This window comes from Heloderma suspectum, chromosome 1 (genome assembly GCF_057233095.1).
Source record: "Heloderma suspectum isolate Gila_16-S chromosome 1, 16-S_ref, whole genome shotgun sequence".
In the NCBI taxonomy this organism is placed as follows: Eukaryota; Metazoa; Chordata; class Lepidosauria; order Squamata; family Helodermatidae; genus Heloderma; species Heloderma suspectum.
Window position 1 is genome coordinate 192,371,642 of NC_139458.1, and position 18,812 is coordinate 192,390,453.

The 18,812-nt window shown below is 41.7% G+C and overlaps 1 protein-coding gene across 3 annotated transcripts in view; it reads right to left on the minus strand.

The window, feature by feature from the left end:
• The window catches only part of SESTD1 (SEC14 and spectrin domain containing 1), an 88,240-nt gene that overhangs the window by 45,660 nt on the left and 23,768 nt on the right, over positions 1-18,812 (minus strand). For all 3 annotated transcript variants that reach the window (XM_084814783.1, XM_084814791.1, XM_084814777.1), the window contains 3 exons: positions 10,838-10,946; positions 8,529-8,619; positions 5,681-5,794 (listed from right to left, as the gene is read on the minus strand). In XM_084814783.1, coding sequence (XP_084670909.1) covers positions 5,681-5,794; positions 8,529-8,619; positions 10,838-10,946 — 314 coding nt within the window. The remainder of the gene's footprint in view (positions 1-5,680; positions 5,795-8,528; positions 8,620-10,837; positions 10,947-18,812) is intronic.

An 18,812-nucleotide genomic window follows, 5' to 3' on the forward strand; every position in this document is an offset into this window, starting at 1 on the left:
TGCCATCTTCTCCTTTCTGATTAAAAGGTATTTGCGCTTTAATGTAAGACAGGGATGGATAATGTGTGGCCCTCCAGATGTTGTCAGACTGGAAGCCCCATCATCCTTAACCATTGGCTATGCTGACTAGGGTTGACGGAGGTGCAGTCCAATAACATATGGAGGGCCACATGTACCCCACCCCTGCTATATAGAGAGATAAAATGTGCCAAGCATGCAGCCTCTTGAATAAAGCTACAGATGTCCCACTTATAGTACTGGCACTTCCAACTTAGCCCAAGCATTAAAATTTAGAAGACAGAGATGCACAGATTCCAGAGCTTGACCCAATTCTAAAGAGCCTGAATATGATGCTAGCACAAGGAAACGAAGGGCAAGGGTATAGGGCAGGGGTCCATAATGTGGTGCCCAGAGGCATCTCCAGTGGTGTCTGCGAAGGGTTCCCAATGTGGTGACCATGGGCATCCGCAAAAATTTTGTTGTTTTGTTTTCCCCATTTTTTTAATATACACACATGGGTTGTATATATCCATAGCAATGACTACATATAAAATGCATACAACTTTCTACCAATTATACATAGGTTTCAACAAAAGCGGACCAAATATCCAAGTAAGTATCTATTTGAAGGTGGGGTCTATATGCCAGATGTTCAAATATTGAAAGCTTTGTAAGGTCCTCAATCAATTGCATTATAGGAGGGTGAATATTATTCTTCTATTGTTGTAATATCAGCCTTTTAGATGTCAAAAGGGAGCAGAGAAGCTATTTATGTTGACCATTTGTTAATTTTCATGAAGCAGGTAAATAATTTAAAAAAGCATGTACATCAATGAATATTAAAGACTGTTCCAGTACAAAATGTATCTGTGTAATAACCTCCTCCCAAAAAGAAGCAACTACATTGCTAAAAACATATCTTTAAAAGAAGCGATAGCTGTATTGCACCACCAGCAATTAGCCAAATTAGCCAATCTCTTATTAAAGAGATGTTATGGTCTCCAACAGACACGAAACTAGTTTTTGCTGAATAAGATGCAGCCTAAGATCTATAGGCGTGATAGGTAGACGCCAAAGCGGTAATCCACTGATTAGGCATCTTGTGGTTGTACCCACAGCAGTTTCTCAAATCCCCAAATATGCCTACAGGCTCAAAATGTTTGGTGACCCCTGGCATAAGAAGTTGGGAAGCATGCAAAGGTGTGCGTGCGTGCGTGCGTGCGTGTGTGAGTGAGAGAGAGAGAGAGAGAGAGAGAGACTGACTGGGTTCACACAATGGTAAAAGAAGCCATTGTAGTTTCTCCCCCCCACCCCTGCTGTTTATACAATTACCTGCACTGCGGCACAGGTTGGCGGGTTGTCTGAAGCTGGTGTGTGGCGGGGCTGGCTTTGTACCCATTCCGCAACCCCTACTGCACATCGTGGGTTGCAGGGTGGGTACGAACCACTCCCACCACCTTGGGTTTGGATGACATGCCAACCTGCGCTACAGCATGGGTAATTATGTAAACAGTGGGCAGCACGCGCAGGAGTGGAGGGGGGAGCCACAATGGCTAATTTTACCCCTGTAATCATGCGAACCTGGCCAGAGAGAGAGAGAGCACGAACGCACACGCACGAGTGAGTCAGGGAATTAATTACATTGCTACAATCAACTGTGATGCTGATGAACAGAAAATTCATGTTAAAAATTCATAACGCCTATAACGTTATCTTTCAAGTGGATTGTGTTCTCTAGTAACTGATAGAAATAGGAACTAAGGATCAGATTAATACCAGTTACCTGGGGCGTTGCTAGGTTCTTAAAAGATCCAGGGCACAGGCCCATAACACAAATTTGCATACACACACACACACACACACACACGAGTCTAAGCACACGTCTAATATCTGTGTGTGTGCGCGCGCGTGTGTGCGCGCGCGCACGCATCCACATGCAGTGTGCTTGAGTGTGTGTATAGATTACATACATACATAAGAAGTGTGCACTGACCCCCCACCCCACTTCAACTCAGACCCTGATTCAGCATTTTGGAAGACATCCTGCTTCTGCTCTGGCCAATTGGTGAATGGACCACTTCAGCTCAGTGGTCACCACTTCAGCACCAAACCTGAGTCAAGGTTTGGAAAAATGAATCTTTATGCTTCCTGTTGACCACTATGGGAAATTAGGAAAAAAAATGGTAACTTTTTTCTCTTGGTCAGAACTGGATGATAATTTCAGGCATAGTAGCCCCCTAGAAGGGGATTAAAGGTAAAGGTAAAGGTGTCCCCAACCAGTCGTGTCCGACAATAGGGTGCGGTGCTCATCCCCGTTTCTAAGCCGAAGAGCCAGCGCTGTCCAAAGACGCTTCCGCGGTCATGTGGCCGGCATGACTGAACACCCAGGTGCATGGAACGCTGTTACCTTTCCCGCCGAGGCGGTACCTATTTATCTACTTGCAATTTCTTGCTTTTGAGCTGCTAGGTTGGCTGGAGCTGGGACTGAAGACGGGAGCTCACTCCGGCACGCGGCACTCGGGTCTCGAACTGCTGTCCTGCCGACCTTCCGGTCTGCAGTTCAGCGTCTTAACCACTAAGCCACCGCAGCCCTGTAGAAGGGGATTACACCTGCCCAATGTCAGGAAAATAGGTGCAGGGTTCATATTTTGATTTTCTTTTAAAGGGAACTGCCAATAACATTTTTATTACTTGGAAGAATTCAATAAAAATTTCAGGATTCATTGCCCCATCAGAGGAGATCATGTCTGCCAGATTTCAGAATGATAGCCACAAGGGTTTTTGTGCAAGGGTGGCCTTGACATTTTGCGGTCTCCAAAAGAGGACATACTTATCTCCCTATTTTCCTTGTGGACCATTGTTCTGAAAATTATGGACAGCCTACAGTTGTCCCTAAGTAAGAAACCAGCAAAGTGTCAGAAGGATAGGTGCAGCAGTTCATATGGAAGGGGAGTTCTCCAATTTGGGGGAGGGAGTGATTTGCTTTCCCTTCCATTCACCCCTTCCCCAATAGTTTTAGGGTAAATTTGTATGAAAATGCACAGGTCATTAGAGGTGTCCTCCAGGCAAGAAACCTGCAAAGTTTCTGAAGGATATGCATACATGGAAATTTAGAATTACTAGAATTTATTTACATTTCACCAAATTTAGCAACAGGGGAACATGGGTGGGAATGTGATACAGCACTCATGTCCTGCTTGTGGGTTTTCCCATGGGCATCTGGTTGGCCGCTGTGTGAACAGAATGCTGGACTAGATGGACCTTGGTCTGGTGCAGCATGGCTCTTCTTATGTTCTTAAATAGAGTGTGCCTCTGAGCATGTGCATAATTTTTTCTTTTACCACTGGGCACTTACATTCTCCCCCTACCAATTCTATTCTCCTCCATGAAACCATCCCTCCTGATCCTACCACCCTCCAGCAACTCTTCATCAAAACAGATGACTTGTTTCGTGCAACTCCTCTCTACCTCCTCCTCATTATGCACAAGCTCTCATTATATCTTCCTCCCCATAACTTCATTTGTGCCAAGACTTCACGAGGATTCAGCCAATGAGTTTCAAAACTAGGGCTAAATTATGGAGAAACTCTGAGCATGTAGTAAGTGCCTTTCCCTCACCAATGAAGCTAGAGTTCATGCAAAAAACCCCCAAAGCCACAAATGACAAAACATGCATAAGGCTGAGCTGAAAGGGCAGTCAATTCATTAGATGGAATTCGGTAGGCACTGTGTTAAGCCTGCAGTACCATGCTCACAACTCAGGGCTTATTTCTGAGTAAACATGCAGAACATCAAGGTGCAAACCTCCCTGCAAAAGTAACTTGTGCTGGAATCCTATGCACACTTCCCTGAGGGTAAGCCTCATTAAACATAATGGGACTTCTCAGTAGGCATACATAGGATTGCATAAATTAGCAATATTTATCTCCCTTCCACTTAAAAAACAAATCCCAAACACCTACTTTTAAATTAAAGCTTTCTGTTCATAGGAACACAGGAAGCTGCCTTATAATGCGTCAGACCCCGGGCCCATCTAACGCAGAATTGTTGACACTGACTGGCAGCAGCAGCTCTCCAAAGTTTCAGGCAGGATTCTTTTGTAGCCCTACCTGGAGATGCTGGGGATTGAACCTGAGACCTTCTGCATGCCAAGCATGTGCTCTACCACTGAGCTACAAAAATAGAGCTACAAAAATAGAGCTTCCTATTGCTAGATAATGGCAACTGACAAACAAAACAGCCCCAGATTTGTTTCTCTGCGACTATGTGAACTCACTCTTCTCAAAGACTTGTAGGGATGTACAAATCCCCTACCTGCCAGTCCGGGGGGGGGGGCTCCGCGGGGGGGGGGAGGTGATCCGTTCCCCCCCCCCTCGAGTCCTCGCTGGTCGGCTCTGCTCCACTGTGATTCCACAGAACCACCGGCCGGCTCTGAAGCGCCAGTGATACGGCCGCCATGCTGTATGGATGGCTGAAGGGGACTTGCTTGACGGTGGACGCAAATGACGTCCTGGACGCCACTTGCGTCCGTGCTTTTCATTCACGCAATAGGTGAATATTTGTGTAGCCTATCACGTGAATGAAAAGCAGGGACGCAAATGGCATCCAGGATGCCATTTTCGGCCGTAAAGGCCTTAGTTTAAGGTAAATGCAGCCATTTATGGCTGCATTTACCTTAAACCAAGGCCTTTATGGCCGCAAATGGCATCCTGGACGCCATTTGCGTCTGCAGTCAGTCCCCTCCAGCCAGCAATACAGCATGGCGGCCATATCGCTGGCAATCCAGAGCCAGCATACCGGTATTTCACATGGAGCTTTCTTCCCTTCCTTCTCCCTCTTCAAAATTTCATTGCAGGCAAGCTCCCAACAGTGGGCATGTAACAGTGGGCATGTAAGAGCAGAAAAGAAAAGTAGGGGGAGAGAGGTTTTTTGCACCTCAAAAAAATCCTACACTAGAGATTAGGGATAGTGACCTCCTAATGGTCACCTTAAAAAACTTCTGATTAGGATCTCTAATCCCCTGGGTGGCTTGGTAGTTTTTACTTTTTGTTTTAGACTTCTGAGAAAAGGAAACTTTACGCATAGCTAGCACAAAAGCCACTGGACCTAACTGTCTGAAATTTGGTAGGTTCAGTCATCTCTATAGGTCCCCAAATTCCATGTATGCATGCGGAAGCACAAAAAAAAATATAGCTCTTTGCTTTGACACATTTTCTTGAAAATAGCAAACTTTACTTGTGACTAGCACAAAAGCCACTCGACCTAATTACCTGAAATTTGCAATATTCAATCAGCTCCATGGGGGCTACCAAGCCCAAATTTCATGTATTTGTAATACACACTAAAAAAGTTATGGACGTTTTTGTTTTCCAATGCAAGTCTATGGGAAAATGTAAAAAAAAATGGCAATTAGGACAGCTCAAAAGATCCGTGGTACAGCTCAAAAACATCTGGGGCCTTTGCCCAGGTGGACCTCTCCTAACGACGCCCCTGCTAGTTACTAACCAATACTCCATAGCACCGCAAGTGACTGTTACGAAAGATTTGTGTTGTAATAACCTATGAATCATTCAGTAACAGTTTTGCAGATTAGTATTTGTTAGGAGCTATTTATTTTTACTAGGTACAAATAGCGTAACTACTGCGTTCAGGCCTGACAAGTGAAAAAAGATACACATACCTCAAAGCCAAGTCTGTCTTTCTCTTTCCAAAAGCAAAAATGTGTAACCTTCTTGTCCCAGAATTCATCTGGTTTTACTACACAGACAAGCGATACCCCCGCTGGAACAACGTTCTAAGATGAGAAATACGCAAATAAAATGTAATTGATTGCAGATCTTCATGTTTCCATTTAAGCTACAATTGGCTAAACCACATGATGCAATATTTCCCTTTATAGAGCACAAAACATCTGTAACACATAGGTTACTGTATTTAAATCTAGATCTATCCAGAGGATTTGCTATACATCTCAAAGTTACTTCTAGTATCTAAAACTGTGGTGATAGCATTTATCTGTTTTGCTTCTCAGAGAAATTCAGAATTTATGGGCAAACCTAATGGTCAAGACAGACTCCATGACCACTTGATCCATTAAAGAAAGTGAGGCTGTTCACACAACACACTAACGCACACTCAGTGGTTGAGTGTGGGTCGTTTTGAACCGCAGGTTGTTTGCTGAACTGTGGGTTAGCACATTGTCTTAATGCCAGGGTGGCTTTTTAACCATGCAGTGTGGCTTATTTTCTCAAACAAGCCACCTTGAGAACCCATGGTTTGTTGTTGGGTTGTTCAGCGTGGTTAACAAGCTACCTTGAAAGGTTAAGAAGCCACCCTGGCTGCATTCAGACAACACGATAACCCACCCTGCAGAAACTGTGCTGCGTTCAGACAGTGCACTAACCCATGATTCAACAAACAAACCACACTCAACCACTGAGTGTGGGTTAGTGTCTTGTGTGAACAGCCCCAGTAACTGCTAGTAAGTTGGCACCTTCTTCAAAACACAATTTTAAGAGATCTGAGAGGTATACTAATAGGCCAGTCCTATACATGCCTACTCAGGAATAAGCTCCACTGAGTTACTACCAGGTAGGGATGTATAGGATTACAGCCCGAGTATGCGCAATGTCCAAAATTAATAAGTATCTGTTATGATATGATAAAAAGTCTAAGTCCCTCAAACTACTTAAATTTTCAGTTATTCGTTTTTAAAAGCATCAACTGTAAAATGCAGGCCATTTTGCTCAGCAGGATAGATGATAAAGGACAGCCTTCTTTGGACTGTTCAGGTTCCATATTCCACCCATCTATTAACAGAACAGCCTTACTTCAGAAATAACAGTTTAGAATTGCTCATGGTTCACAGTTGTTTCCTCTGCATATCAAGTTGCTTCTCAATTTTGCCTCTCTTTGTGAACACACACACACACACACCCATATTAAATAGACAGACAGCAGGAACAAAGTGCTTATTATTCAATGCATACATCCTGTAAAGGAGCATTCATATAGAACTAAAAAGGAGAAAAGCAATATGTCTTGTCACTTGACAAAAAATGGTTTGAAGTCAAAATGTCAACCCTCATTAAGTCAACATCTGTTAAAAATGTTCATAAAGCTAAGAGGAAAAAGTGCCTTCCTACTCCGGACTCTTTAGAAATAGCAACATTAAAGCAGAGGACAGTTCACTCAAGTATAATAAAGAATACCCAAGTCTGGTATTAGATGTCCAGTGCAGCCTCACTTCCTGCTTCCTCTTCCCCTGAGCTAGCTGTTTAGACCTTTCTTTCTCCTACGTTGATTTTAAGGACCACTTTCCGATCTCTTCCAAAAAAAATATGAAACACACAACTGCCTTACTAGAGAAAGAAATTAGAAAAAATATTTTAGAAGCCAAGTTAAGAAATGACACTGACTTTATTTGATCTTAACAAAAGCCACAGGAAAAACATCAATCCTATTCGTTTAAGTTTGTACCATTAGAGGCAATTATTTAAGATTTTTAGGAATTCTGTGTACAAACTACAATACCTTTGCCTTAGGATATACTGAAAAGTGGTGACCACTGAACATTCTACACGTTAAGAAAAGATCATAGCAAGTGGCTGGCTGTACAGACAAAGTATCTGAAAGGGGTGGGGTGGGGGTGCCATATTAGCATTCTGACATAGCACAGTCCTAGATGGGCTGTACTATTAAATTCTTCAAGATGCAAAGACTTTCTACAAGTGGGCTCGCTTAGCTTCATGACACATGATCAACTCTCATTTTTTTATAGAACTTCCTTGTGAACAGCAAGCAATAGAACTTCTTGTATCTACTGTTCTTCACTGGGTGTTACTGCACGCTTGCAAGACGCAGTTCTAATCTCTGATAAAGTAGTGACTAAACGATCAACTGACCAAAGAATATAAATGCCTTTTTAAAAACATTTTTTCAAATTACAAACATACTGGCCCAGGTAAGATATGACGACAAACACAGTTTCTTGTTAAGTGCTCAAGCTGTGGTAAGCCTGAGGCTTGGATATCACTCCTTCACTTCCCTACCTCCTTTACATAAGACAGAAGATTTGAGACTTCAGTTTGCAGTTTGTATCAAACCAGTTTCCTATTTTGTCCTGCTCTGATATCTTGGTTTGTGAACAAACTACAGTTTCCACAAACCATGCTTTTTTGTATTTGAACAAAACAGGAAATTTTCAAGCTGCAAATGGAAGTTTCTCATCTCCTTCCTTCACATGTGAAGGATGGAGCATGCAGGCCCAAGAAAGACTTCAGTTTGTGCAAATAACACACCATAGTTTATCGTTGCAATTATTATTATGGTTCATAACAATTCACAAAAAATACAAAAATACAATACAAAATACAAATTTACCATATTTCTACTGTGTGTTTAATCAACATATGAATTGAGCATGGCCCATTTCCCTGAAAGTAAACACTGCAATGGCAGTAAAATAGGTTACTGATTAACTTCAACAGGACTTAATTCTCTGCTACAAATTCATAAACACATCTTACCTGTAGCATTAACACAACAGTCTTGACAACATTCCATTGAGATTTTCTACCATCCACTATAACAGTAAATCCTCTGGCTTTACACTTTTCACTGTAAAAAAGAGTGAAGACATATTTCAAGTATCCCATATTTCATCACCTACTAAATTGTTTAAGATGTTCTTTTAAAAGATTTGATGGTGACATTCCCTCCCCCATATACTTCCAATGTATGACTCTTTTATGCCAATTGAGATTTTGCAAGAGTAATCAAATATGCCTTCAAAGTCTACAGTGTAGGAATGCTCTCAGTGACAAATTGCCCTTTCCCCCAAAACTCACTTTCCCCCTCCTAAGCACTTTTTCTGGTAACATTTGGGTTTTGCGGGTCTTGTTTTACAGCTTCAGCAGGGAAATTAATAGGATATGTTAACAACACAGATCATCACTTGAAGGACAAAAGTAACAGTTAAGCAACTTGCCTTGGAACGTGAGCTCCTAAGTCAAGTTTTGTGACCTGATCTCATGTTCTGCCAATCCACTGCTGTAGGTGTCCCCAGCATAGACATCAGGAAAGAGGTGATGCCTTTACCAGTGTCAGGATCAAGACTCTATCCACAGCATGTCAGCACTGTTGAACCTGTGCTCTTGTACAACCAGGAAAAGGCATTTCTACAGCATTGGCAAGAGTACTAGAAGTAGCAGTTATTTTTATGGGATACTGGAAGATTTGAGTAGCCCGGTATGCAGGTTTTCAGCACTAAGGGTTTGCCTAGCAAGCAGGCACAGCTGCTCTTACTTGCCAGGCAGTGGCCCTTTGTTCAGTCGCAGCTGTACAGATAGTACGTTGTTTCCTTTAAAGCAAACCTATAGATGTAAATGTTTGGGGAAAATAAGCTAACATTGAAATTCAGGGGGTTTACTTCAAGATTAATGCAGGACAACAGAAACGGCCAACAAAACTACTTCACTTGCTTCAAACCACAAAGATGCTCCAGATCTTTTTTACTCAAAAAGAATGAGAGGAAGCAGTCTTTAAACTAGGAGACCAATTTATTTCCCCTGGCCTCTGTCATGATGACAGTTTTATACAGAAACACTAAATCAGTGCCACATATTCAGAATGGAAATGGATTAACTTTGCCAAAATCACAAGGAAGCGAAGGAGAGTCTTTTAATGAAAATATTAAAAGAAAATCCCACCTCCAGTTTTATTAAGGAATTACAAAATTACAAAGATTTTACACACACACACACACACACACACACACTCACACACACGAATGTCTGAAACCTTAAATCCTAACACTATGGCCAAGTTTGCACATAGCACTATAGTTTTTCCATTACAAGGACAAGCTGCCGTCTCTCAGGCTCACACCCTCCTCCTCTGGCAGGGCTGCAAGGAGGAGTCTCAAAACTTTCACTTCCATTTTAGATCAACTGCAGCTTATTGTGACATCCAAACATGGACAAAGTGTGGTTAATCTTAACTACTGCTTGTTGAAACAAGACAACTTGAAACCACAGTTTATGAGGCTGGCTTGTTACAACAAACCATACTTAAGATCAGATGTAACGCTAACCTGCAGTTAAAGGTCTTGATCTCCTTGTGCCCATGCCAGGAGGAGGGAGCGGATAAGCCTGAGTAGAGGGGAAGGGGGAGAGGTCATGAGCCTAAGGCTGCTGCAGTATGTCCTTGCAACGCTAAACCATGCAAGCACAACCTATGTTTACTGAAGTAGATTGCCACATGTGTCTATCTGGGAAACTATATGCTCAGTGCAACTATGTATCTGACCATTTGAAAGAGGGAATGGGGGCTGGATTCATACTCCTTTGCTCTCCCTTTCCAGCCAAACTTGTTTTATATCGTACGTATTTCTTAACATCTTCTTTCAACATTGCTGTTTGAAAAATAATAAGCATCCACAAATCTAACAATATCAGCATCCTTGGAGCACCTTCTAGCTATTTGAAAGTAATGCATTATCTGGATTTGAAGTGTTAAAATAGGAGACTCCATTACTGCATACATGTATCTGCACCTGAGAACGAAGAATGAAGTGAAATATACAGACTTTATCAGCAGGGTGCTCAAGGACATGAAATGTGTTTCAAATGTGTTTCATTATTCTTTCCTAGAACTTTGTAAACGATTTTTATATGTAAGCCATACCTCATATAATGCATTAAGGCTTCTATCTACTCCCACTCCACCCCTCACAAGGAAATCTAAGGAAATCTAATGAGATCTATCAACCAAGACATTCTGTTTAGAAACAAAATGACAATACATAGTACTTTAAAAAGCACACCCATTGAGTCACCTTGGAATGCTTAGCAGATAGTCCAAGGTGACACTCAGTTCATCCATATTTGTTTGTTGAAGGCATAATGGAATTGTCAGAATGAGGCCACTTCTTCGGTCTTTCCCACCTGTAACAAAAACAGAATTCTTAGTTATGCACTGAAAAAACACCCACAATTTACTATTACCTAATATATCATACTTGACGCTAAAACTGATTTTTAAATTAAAAGTGCTATATGCTGAAAAATACTGTACTGAAATTTGATACTATGTGCCCTTTGACTATAGATATTATAACAAAGATATATTAAAATGAATAAAGTTCTGGACTGAAATAGACATGGTACATGCCAAGATTATCTTATGATCCAAATCAGGCTAAACATCACAGGGAATTCTGTTTAATTTGACACAAGCGTACTGAGGCACATAACCTGAATTACTGAAAGATATGCTATCAAAATGATTATAGAAGACATTCTGTTTAGGACATTGTTTTATACGCAATTTGGTCCTAACAAATACAAATATTTTGCCCTAGCTGCTTCAAAAAGAAAAATACTTTGACCTGGTTTGCGCATGACTACCCATGGGTTGTGCTCTGTGACGTACGAATCTGGTACTCTGGGATGCCGAGGAAGAAACAACCCAGGGTTTTAACCCAACAACAAACCATGGGCTGTTTAGCAAAGTGGAAACAAAGCAGAAGTGGCTGAGCAGTCGGGAGTCAGCCCACTTGCTCGCTCCCACTTCCACACCTTCTCGCTACTGCCCAACCATGGTTTAAACAAACCCTGGGTTATAATCACATTATACTCTTTTGATGTTTTAATTGTCAGCTGCCTGGTGAAAGGATTATTTTTAAAAGGCAGGATATAAATATATAAATGAATAATAACTATTTGATTGGTACAAGACTTGAAAGTCCAAACAGTTGGATCAACGAACATCTATTTGAACCTGGCATCGTTTGAATGCTGTGATTTGCATTTAACACCACTGAGACTTTTGGGAGGAAAGCTTTTTTGCCTCACCATAAGCTGAAAAGGTTAAGAAAATAGAAGTGTGGGGGATCGAGCAGAGGTACCTAAAAGAGACTGCATAAAAAGTCTTGGTGAAAGTTACAGGCCTTTCTGGTTGCAGGGTTTCCTAGCGCTTGGTGAGACAAGCTCAGCTTCTACAGAGTTGCCCACAGTTCCCTGGAGCCTTAAAAATCCCCTTTACAGTGTGTTTTGCATGTATGAGGCACAGATAGTATATAGTACTTTCATCAACAGATGAAAGTAAATATGGTACGGTATTTGCTTAGAACTCTTGATGAAACACCGATTTTTAAAAAGCATTCTCCAAAGATGCCTGTAATTGCTAACCCAATTCCAAATCAAACTGAGTGAAGATCATCCATCATCAATTTTAGGCTTTGAATTAAAGCCTTTTGTAGTTGGGAGAAAAACATCTTCCATGACTTGATACATCATAAATCAGCAGGAGAATCAGACTATATAGCCTGCTGCATATAGCTTCACCACTGTAGCTGCAGAGGACCAGAGACTCTCTCTGAAATGTAAGCTCATTCAACGTGACCACCTTATAGTCTCTATTTCTGTCCTACACATGATACTTTAAAAAAACTGGCCCAAATATATGCTAAAGTAGCTTTGTATGTGAGTAGATTTTGTAAAGTTCACAGGATTTTTTTTTATCTAAGAGTCATAAAGCCCTATAAGAAAATAATGAATTAATTCTATTTCTACCATTACTATTTTCCTCACACTTCCGACTTGACTACTTGGTGAATACAATGGTTCAATTAAGCAACCTATAACAGCTAGTACATAGGACAGAAAGCAATCTATATCCTTTGAAAAACAGAGCTGCTAGGTTACTAACTGGGACTGGCTGATATGATCATGTGACACCAGTGCTGTGTTAGCTGCACTGGCTTCCAGTTCATTTCTGAGCCCAATTTAAGGTCTTTTAAAGCCCTGAATGGCTTGGGACCAGAGTATCTAAAGGAATGTCTCCTTCTGTAGGTTATCTTTGGAAGACCTACTCCAGGTGCCCTGCTGAAGGAAGCTAGGTGGGTGGCTACAGGAGAGTGGGCCTTCTCAGTTGTGGCACCCCTCTTATGGAATGCCCTCCCCAAAGAGATTCACCTGGCGCCTACACTGTTATCTTTTTGGTGCCAGGCAAAGATCTTTCTTTTCTCCCAGGCATTATAGAGACCTAGTTCTAGATTTGTATGGCTGTTCCTACTGTATATATCTTTATTTATTCCTGTGATGTTTGTTGTTTTGTATTGTATTTTATTCTTTTATTCTAAATATTTGCATTGCATTTTATATTGTTAACTGTTTGTATTGTGTTTTAGTCTTTTAACTGTTTGTAATCTGCCCAGAGAATGTTTGCTATTGCATGGCGTGATGACAATAACAATGATAATGATGATGATGATGATGATAATAATAATAGTGACTGATTGACATATTCCTTATTTTATTCCATTTGAAGAAAGCGTTTCAGCACTTTTAAAACATGGACTACCAGACCTAATTTTACATGTAAACTATTAACGCTAGAGCACTTTTCCAAATACCAATGGAAAGACAATGTCATCTACATGGAAACCACAAAGCTAACGTTTGGCTCTATATTTAGGATTGTTGTTTTTAATTAAATTAAGTCAAAGTTTTAACTACAGTGAAGTGTTCATTTCCAAAATTCAAAAGTACAAGCTTCACTAATTCTATCTTTTCAACAAGAGCATTTCCATAAAAAAACCATTAAGCTGCTCTGGATGGGACCCCGATTATCCCTTTTTGATCTATCTACTTTGTAAACCCTGAACAGTTTTCACCACATTCGTACCAGTCAAAGTAAAAGGTAGCATTACAACAGTGGGTGCTTCTTCTAACCGGTGGAAGTATTCAGCCTGTTCTGGATGGGGTTGCACTCCCCATGAAGGAGCAGGTTAGTAGCTTGGGAGTTCCTCTGGAGTCACTGCCATCCCTTGAGGCTCAGGTGGCCTCAGTGCCATGGAGTGCCTTCTACTAGCTTTGCCTCATAGCCCAGCTGTGCCCCTATCCTGACAAGAATAAACGGACTTCAGTAGTTTATGCTCTGGTAACCTCCAGATTAGATTACTGCAATATGCTCTACTTGGGGCTACCTTTGAATACAGTTCAGAAACTGCAGCATGTGCAAAATGCGGTGGCCAGATTGACAGCAGGGACCAGAAGGTCTAAGCATATAACACCAATTGCATTGGCTGCCTCTAATTTTCCAAGCCCAATTCAAGGTGCTGGTTTAGACTTATAAAGCATTACACGGCTTCAGGGCGCAATATATGAAAGAGCACATTTCCCAGTATGACTCTACCCATACACTACGATCAACATCTGAGGCCCTCCTCTGACTGCCTCCTCCAAGGGAGGGTTAGAGGATGGCAATAAGAGAGAGAGACTTCTTGGTGGTGGCCCCAATTGTGGAATGCTCTCCCCAGTGAGGTCCATCCGGCACCAACATTGTCATCTTTTCGGTGCCAGGCTTAGACTTTCCTCTAGTCACAGGCATTTGACACAGATGATGGAGCTTCTTAATTTAGTTGTTTTATTGGGTCTTGGATTTTTAATAGCTTTTAACTGTTTTATATTGTTTTAAATTTTTGTATGTTTTAATCTCTGTTGTAAGATGCCTTGTCTTTTTCGAGAAAGGTGTCTAATAAATTTAATACATAACAGGAGCAACAGTGATAAAACAGTATTAGAAGCTAATTTCTCTCCCCCCTGGCCCCACACTATATAATCAGGCTTCAACATCTATGTTTGCCATGGCAAGTGTTATGCTGCCCTTTGGCAACTATGACCAGCCTTCCTCCTCACTGGTGCAGAGGTGGGCAGAGATTGTCCCAGTAGCTACATGGCGATCCCCATCCCCTTCCCAGCTTCAAGTTTGGGAAGAAGGCTGGTGGTTGTTTGGCACATCACCTCTGACCAACATGCCTCACTTCTAGGTGGCCAAGCCACAAAGTGCTCCAGCCACCTCTCCTGCAACCTACCTACTTGCCTCTCTCACAGGAAAAGATGGCAGGGGAGGCTTAAGTAGCAGGAGAGAGGGAAAGGAAGCTGGTGACAGCAATTTTTGGCTTGGCTATCAAGGCTTGCCAAAAATTGTAGATGCTTGAATATAAATAAAATAAGGAGAGAGAAGGTGTCATGTAGTGATCAAGAGCTCAAGCTACAACTTATAAATCCCCATTCAAAAAATTCAGGTGCGCCATGAAGTCACTACCTCTCATCGGGAAACGGGGGGGAGGAATCAGTGAAAATCACCTTCCTTCCCACTTTCGCTGATGGAAACCTCTGCTGGATCAAAGAGCCATCCATTGGATACAACCCATGGTATAGAATCCTTCTAAAACCATTAGACTTTGGAATGCAGATGGCACAACTGAATGCTACCTCCTTCCTGCATACAGATAACTAGTGTTTCAGTGATAAGACTGGCCACTATACTTCTGATATGCAACTTTCCATAGGCAGAGAGTTTCGGTGTAGAACAGGGGTGCACAACCTGCACCCCCATGGGTGTCCTGATCCCCCCCCCCCGGATCATAAACTCTCTACTCCCTTCCCCAGAGATCCTCATACAAATTAACTGTGTGTGTGTGTGCACACATGCATGACAGAGAGAGAGAGAGAAAGAGAGAGAGAGAGAGATGTATGCATGCACATATGGCCCCCGACCCAGCATCACATGTGGACCTTGGGGCCAAAAAGACTGTGCACCACGATGTAGAAGATAGGAACCATAGAGTGTAAACTACCTATAATCTGAAGTGGTATAGTCCTGGAGTACAAGACTCTGGCTTTTTCTGAATATGCAGATGGGCTGCAATTTCAGCGTTACTGGAAAAGGCACACCTGTATTCAACTTTTTTCCTCTCTACCTCTGTTTACATTTTCCTACACCTAGTGACCTGGTAAAGAAAGAGAAATGAATGTCTCTCTTGCACTGTCAATCCACTCTTCAAGAAAAAAGAAATAATCAATAAAGCAGTCCTAGCTGCTGAGATTTCCCCAGTTTAAGCTTCTGGGTCTGAGCATCAGAAACTGCAAAGAGCTTGTCTTTACTTCCTCTTCTTCCAGGAATTCAGCCAATAGTAAACAGCAGGTGGAAGAAGAGGAAATGACCCAGCATTATTCAAAGAATAAGATCATATGCATCCTTTAACTTGAAACAGCTGAGCATATTTAAAGAAAATGTACTTTCCTTCCTCTTATTGTATATCTTGCAATCATAATGCTTTTCCTCTTTAATATGTGTTTGTTTGGACAATGAGATAAGAGTTAGAACTTTTCACTCTCACATTGTTTTCTTTTGTTTCCGGGAGATACACGAAGCCAAAAAAGGTTCATACAAGAGTTAAAAAACCCTCCTAAAACACACTGCTATGCTAGAAGGACAACCATCTTCAGGACTGATTTTGCTACAAACCAGATGACAAAACAATATTTTTAAAAAGTTAAAACAGAAAAAGATTGTTAAGAAGTTAGGAAAGTATAAAAACGATAACGTCTTGGACTCTGAATCCTAGAATCACATCATAAATAATGGGTTTATCCAATGGTGGCTTTGCACTAGCAGAAAAAACTTCTGCTCATGCAAGCTGGGGTATTTTTGCAGATCCACCATACCCACAGCAATTCCCCTCCCAAATGCTGCTCCTGAGGTTTGGAGGACCCTCCAGGACAGTATGGGATATGTTACAGAGGGCTGCAGTCTATAGAAGAGCTCAGTGAAGATTGGGTGAAGATTTTGCCTTCCACAAGCACTTTCCGCTAACGCGAAAGCCAACACTGGATACAACCCAATGAAAATTCGATAATATATGCCTTTAAAGGAACCAGAAGAGTATATTTTAAAGACATCAATTAAAAGCTTTATTTCCAGTTACGTGTTTGCAACAGGTGAAATGTTTCATGGTAGGAATGAAAATGACTGGCCAAGACCAATACATTTAATGCCTGCCAGGACAAGGTGCTATAAAAATTCTTTGCCAGGAAAGAGATATGTCCTGCTGGCCATTCTTTCCTCTGCTCCATTAATGCTCCTCATTTTCTGAAAAGTTTATTAAAGAAGAGTTATTATTCACTTACAATAAATTAGCTTTTCCATTGTTTATTTGCTGCATAGGTTTTAAACACATTGACAAATTATGGCTAGCAGAGGAAAAAAGTGTTGATTCTTTTAAATAACTCAAATGAAATGCTTGACTTACAGAAAATATCAACTTTAAAACCGGTAAAATGCTGTGGGTTGATCTGCTTGCTCTGTTCCACAGAAAGGGCACAGAACAATTCTACTGGAGACCAATATAGATCACCCATCCTCCATCACTGCTGCTGAGACTCAAGTATTCGCTTTAAGGCAAGGCCGTTCCTAACCTTCCAAAACCTTATTGAAGCACTCACAAACCTATTTCTCCCCTTGGGGTCTGCATATCATGCTACCCCTGCTTCTCCCAGGAATCCTTCAAGGAAAGACTAGGAAAGTGAAGGCTTCACCTTAAGACCAAATCGTTTGATAATGTCGTATGGGCAAAGTCTGGTGGCAACTGGGTGCCAAGGCATAAACAGTACACTGGTCTCCAGCAGTGAAACTCAGAAACCTGTTCTTTATGTACTGGGCAAGCAGGACTGCTTCCCCACCCCACCAATTGTTGATGTTTGCTTACATTTTATTTAGCACAAATTAAAAAAGTATTAAATCAATATTAAATTGATCTTGATCAGGATTGCTGGAGGGGGGAACAATCCCCCCTCTTGCAGTGATCCTAATCAAGATAGCTGTTTTGCTACTACTGGCAGTGGGGAAACATCAGTCCTGATCAGAACCCTTGGATTACCGTTTCCCCGCAGCCAACAGTAGGAGAGAAATAGTGATCTGTTCCCCACCACCCAGCTGATAGCTAAAAGTGGGCAGGGCACCTTGGGGCTGCCTGGCTGCACAGCGAGCCACAGGTTGCCCATATGTGATTTAAATGGTAAGTTTCAGATTCTGTTTAATGTATTTATTTATGCATACTTATTTGGCAGGGACAGTGTGTATCTCACAGATTGCAAAAAATTAAATAGGAACTATTACCATCCATAAAATACAATGAAGCCCATGTATAGGTCAAACTATAATATAACACAGGAGAAGGTAGAGCGAGCAAAGCAAGAATGACTGGCCATGACTAGTTGCAAATTGGAAATAGCCAGTCTCAATTCACAACATTAGGATACCAGGGCATGGCCTAAAGGACATTATGCTACAACTATGCTTAATCTAAGCAAATCTCAGACCTCATTCGCACTACATAACAGCCCACCGTGTCTTAATTTACTGATGGGGGCTGTCGCATCATGCCAGGCACCCACAGGTGCCCAGCTTACCGTGGCTTGTTGTGTCGAGTGAACCCAAGCAGCAGGGGATGTTTGAGGGTTAAATAATCCTCAACTAACCCTAAAACAAGCCACTGGTTATTTGAGGGTTGACTAACCATCAAACAACCCTTGCCACCTGGGTCTCTAGGACACCCATGACAGCAACTGCCAGCTAGGGCTTGCATATTCAAAATGGCAGATAGCAAGTGCCTTGGTGCTGCGAGGGTTAATTAATCCACAGTGGCTTGTCATGACAAGCAAACTGGCCCTCAGTCCAGTTAGTGGCTGAATGGCAGACTTCCTGGTAACCAAATGAACATTGCCTTAGAATTCCATGAAAGAAAGGCAGGATGTAAATGTAACACAATGAAGTACAGTGAATGTGCAAGCCCTTGCTCACACAGGAGATCTATGTGCACACATGTGCATACATGCACATTAGGATCTCCTTGATCAGGGATTTAATCTTTGGCAATCAGAATTTCTGCCATTCACATTACAGATGCTATCCAAGAGCAGGTTAGCAGCATTCATAAAGGCTATACTAAAATGTTACTTATG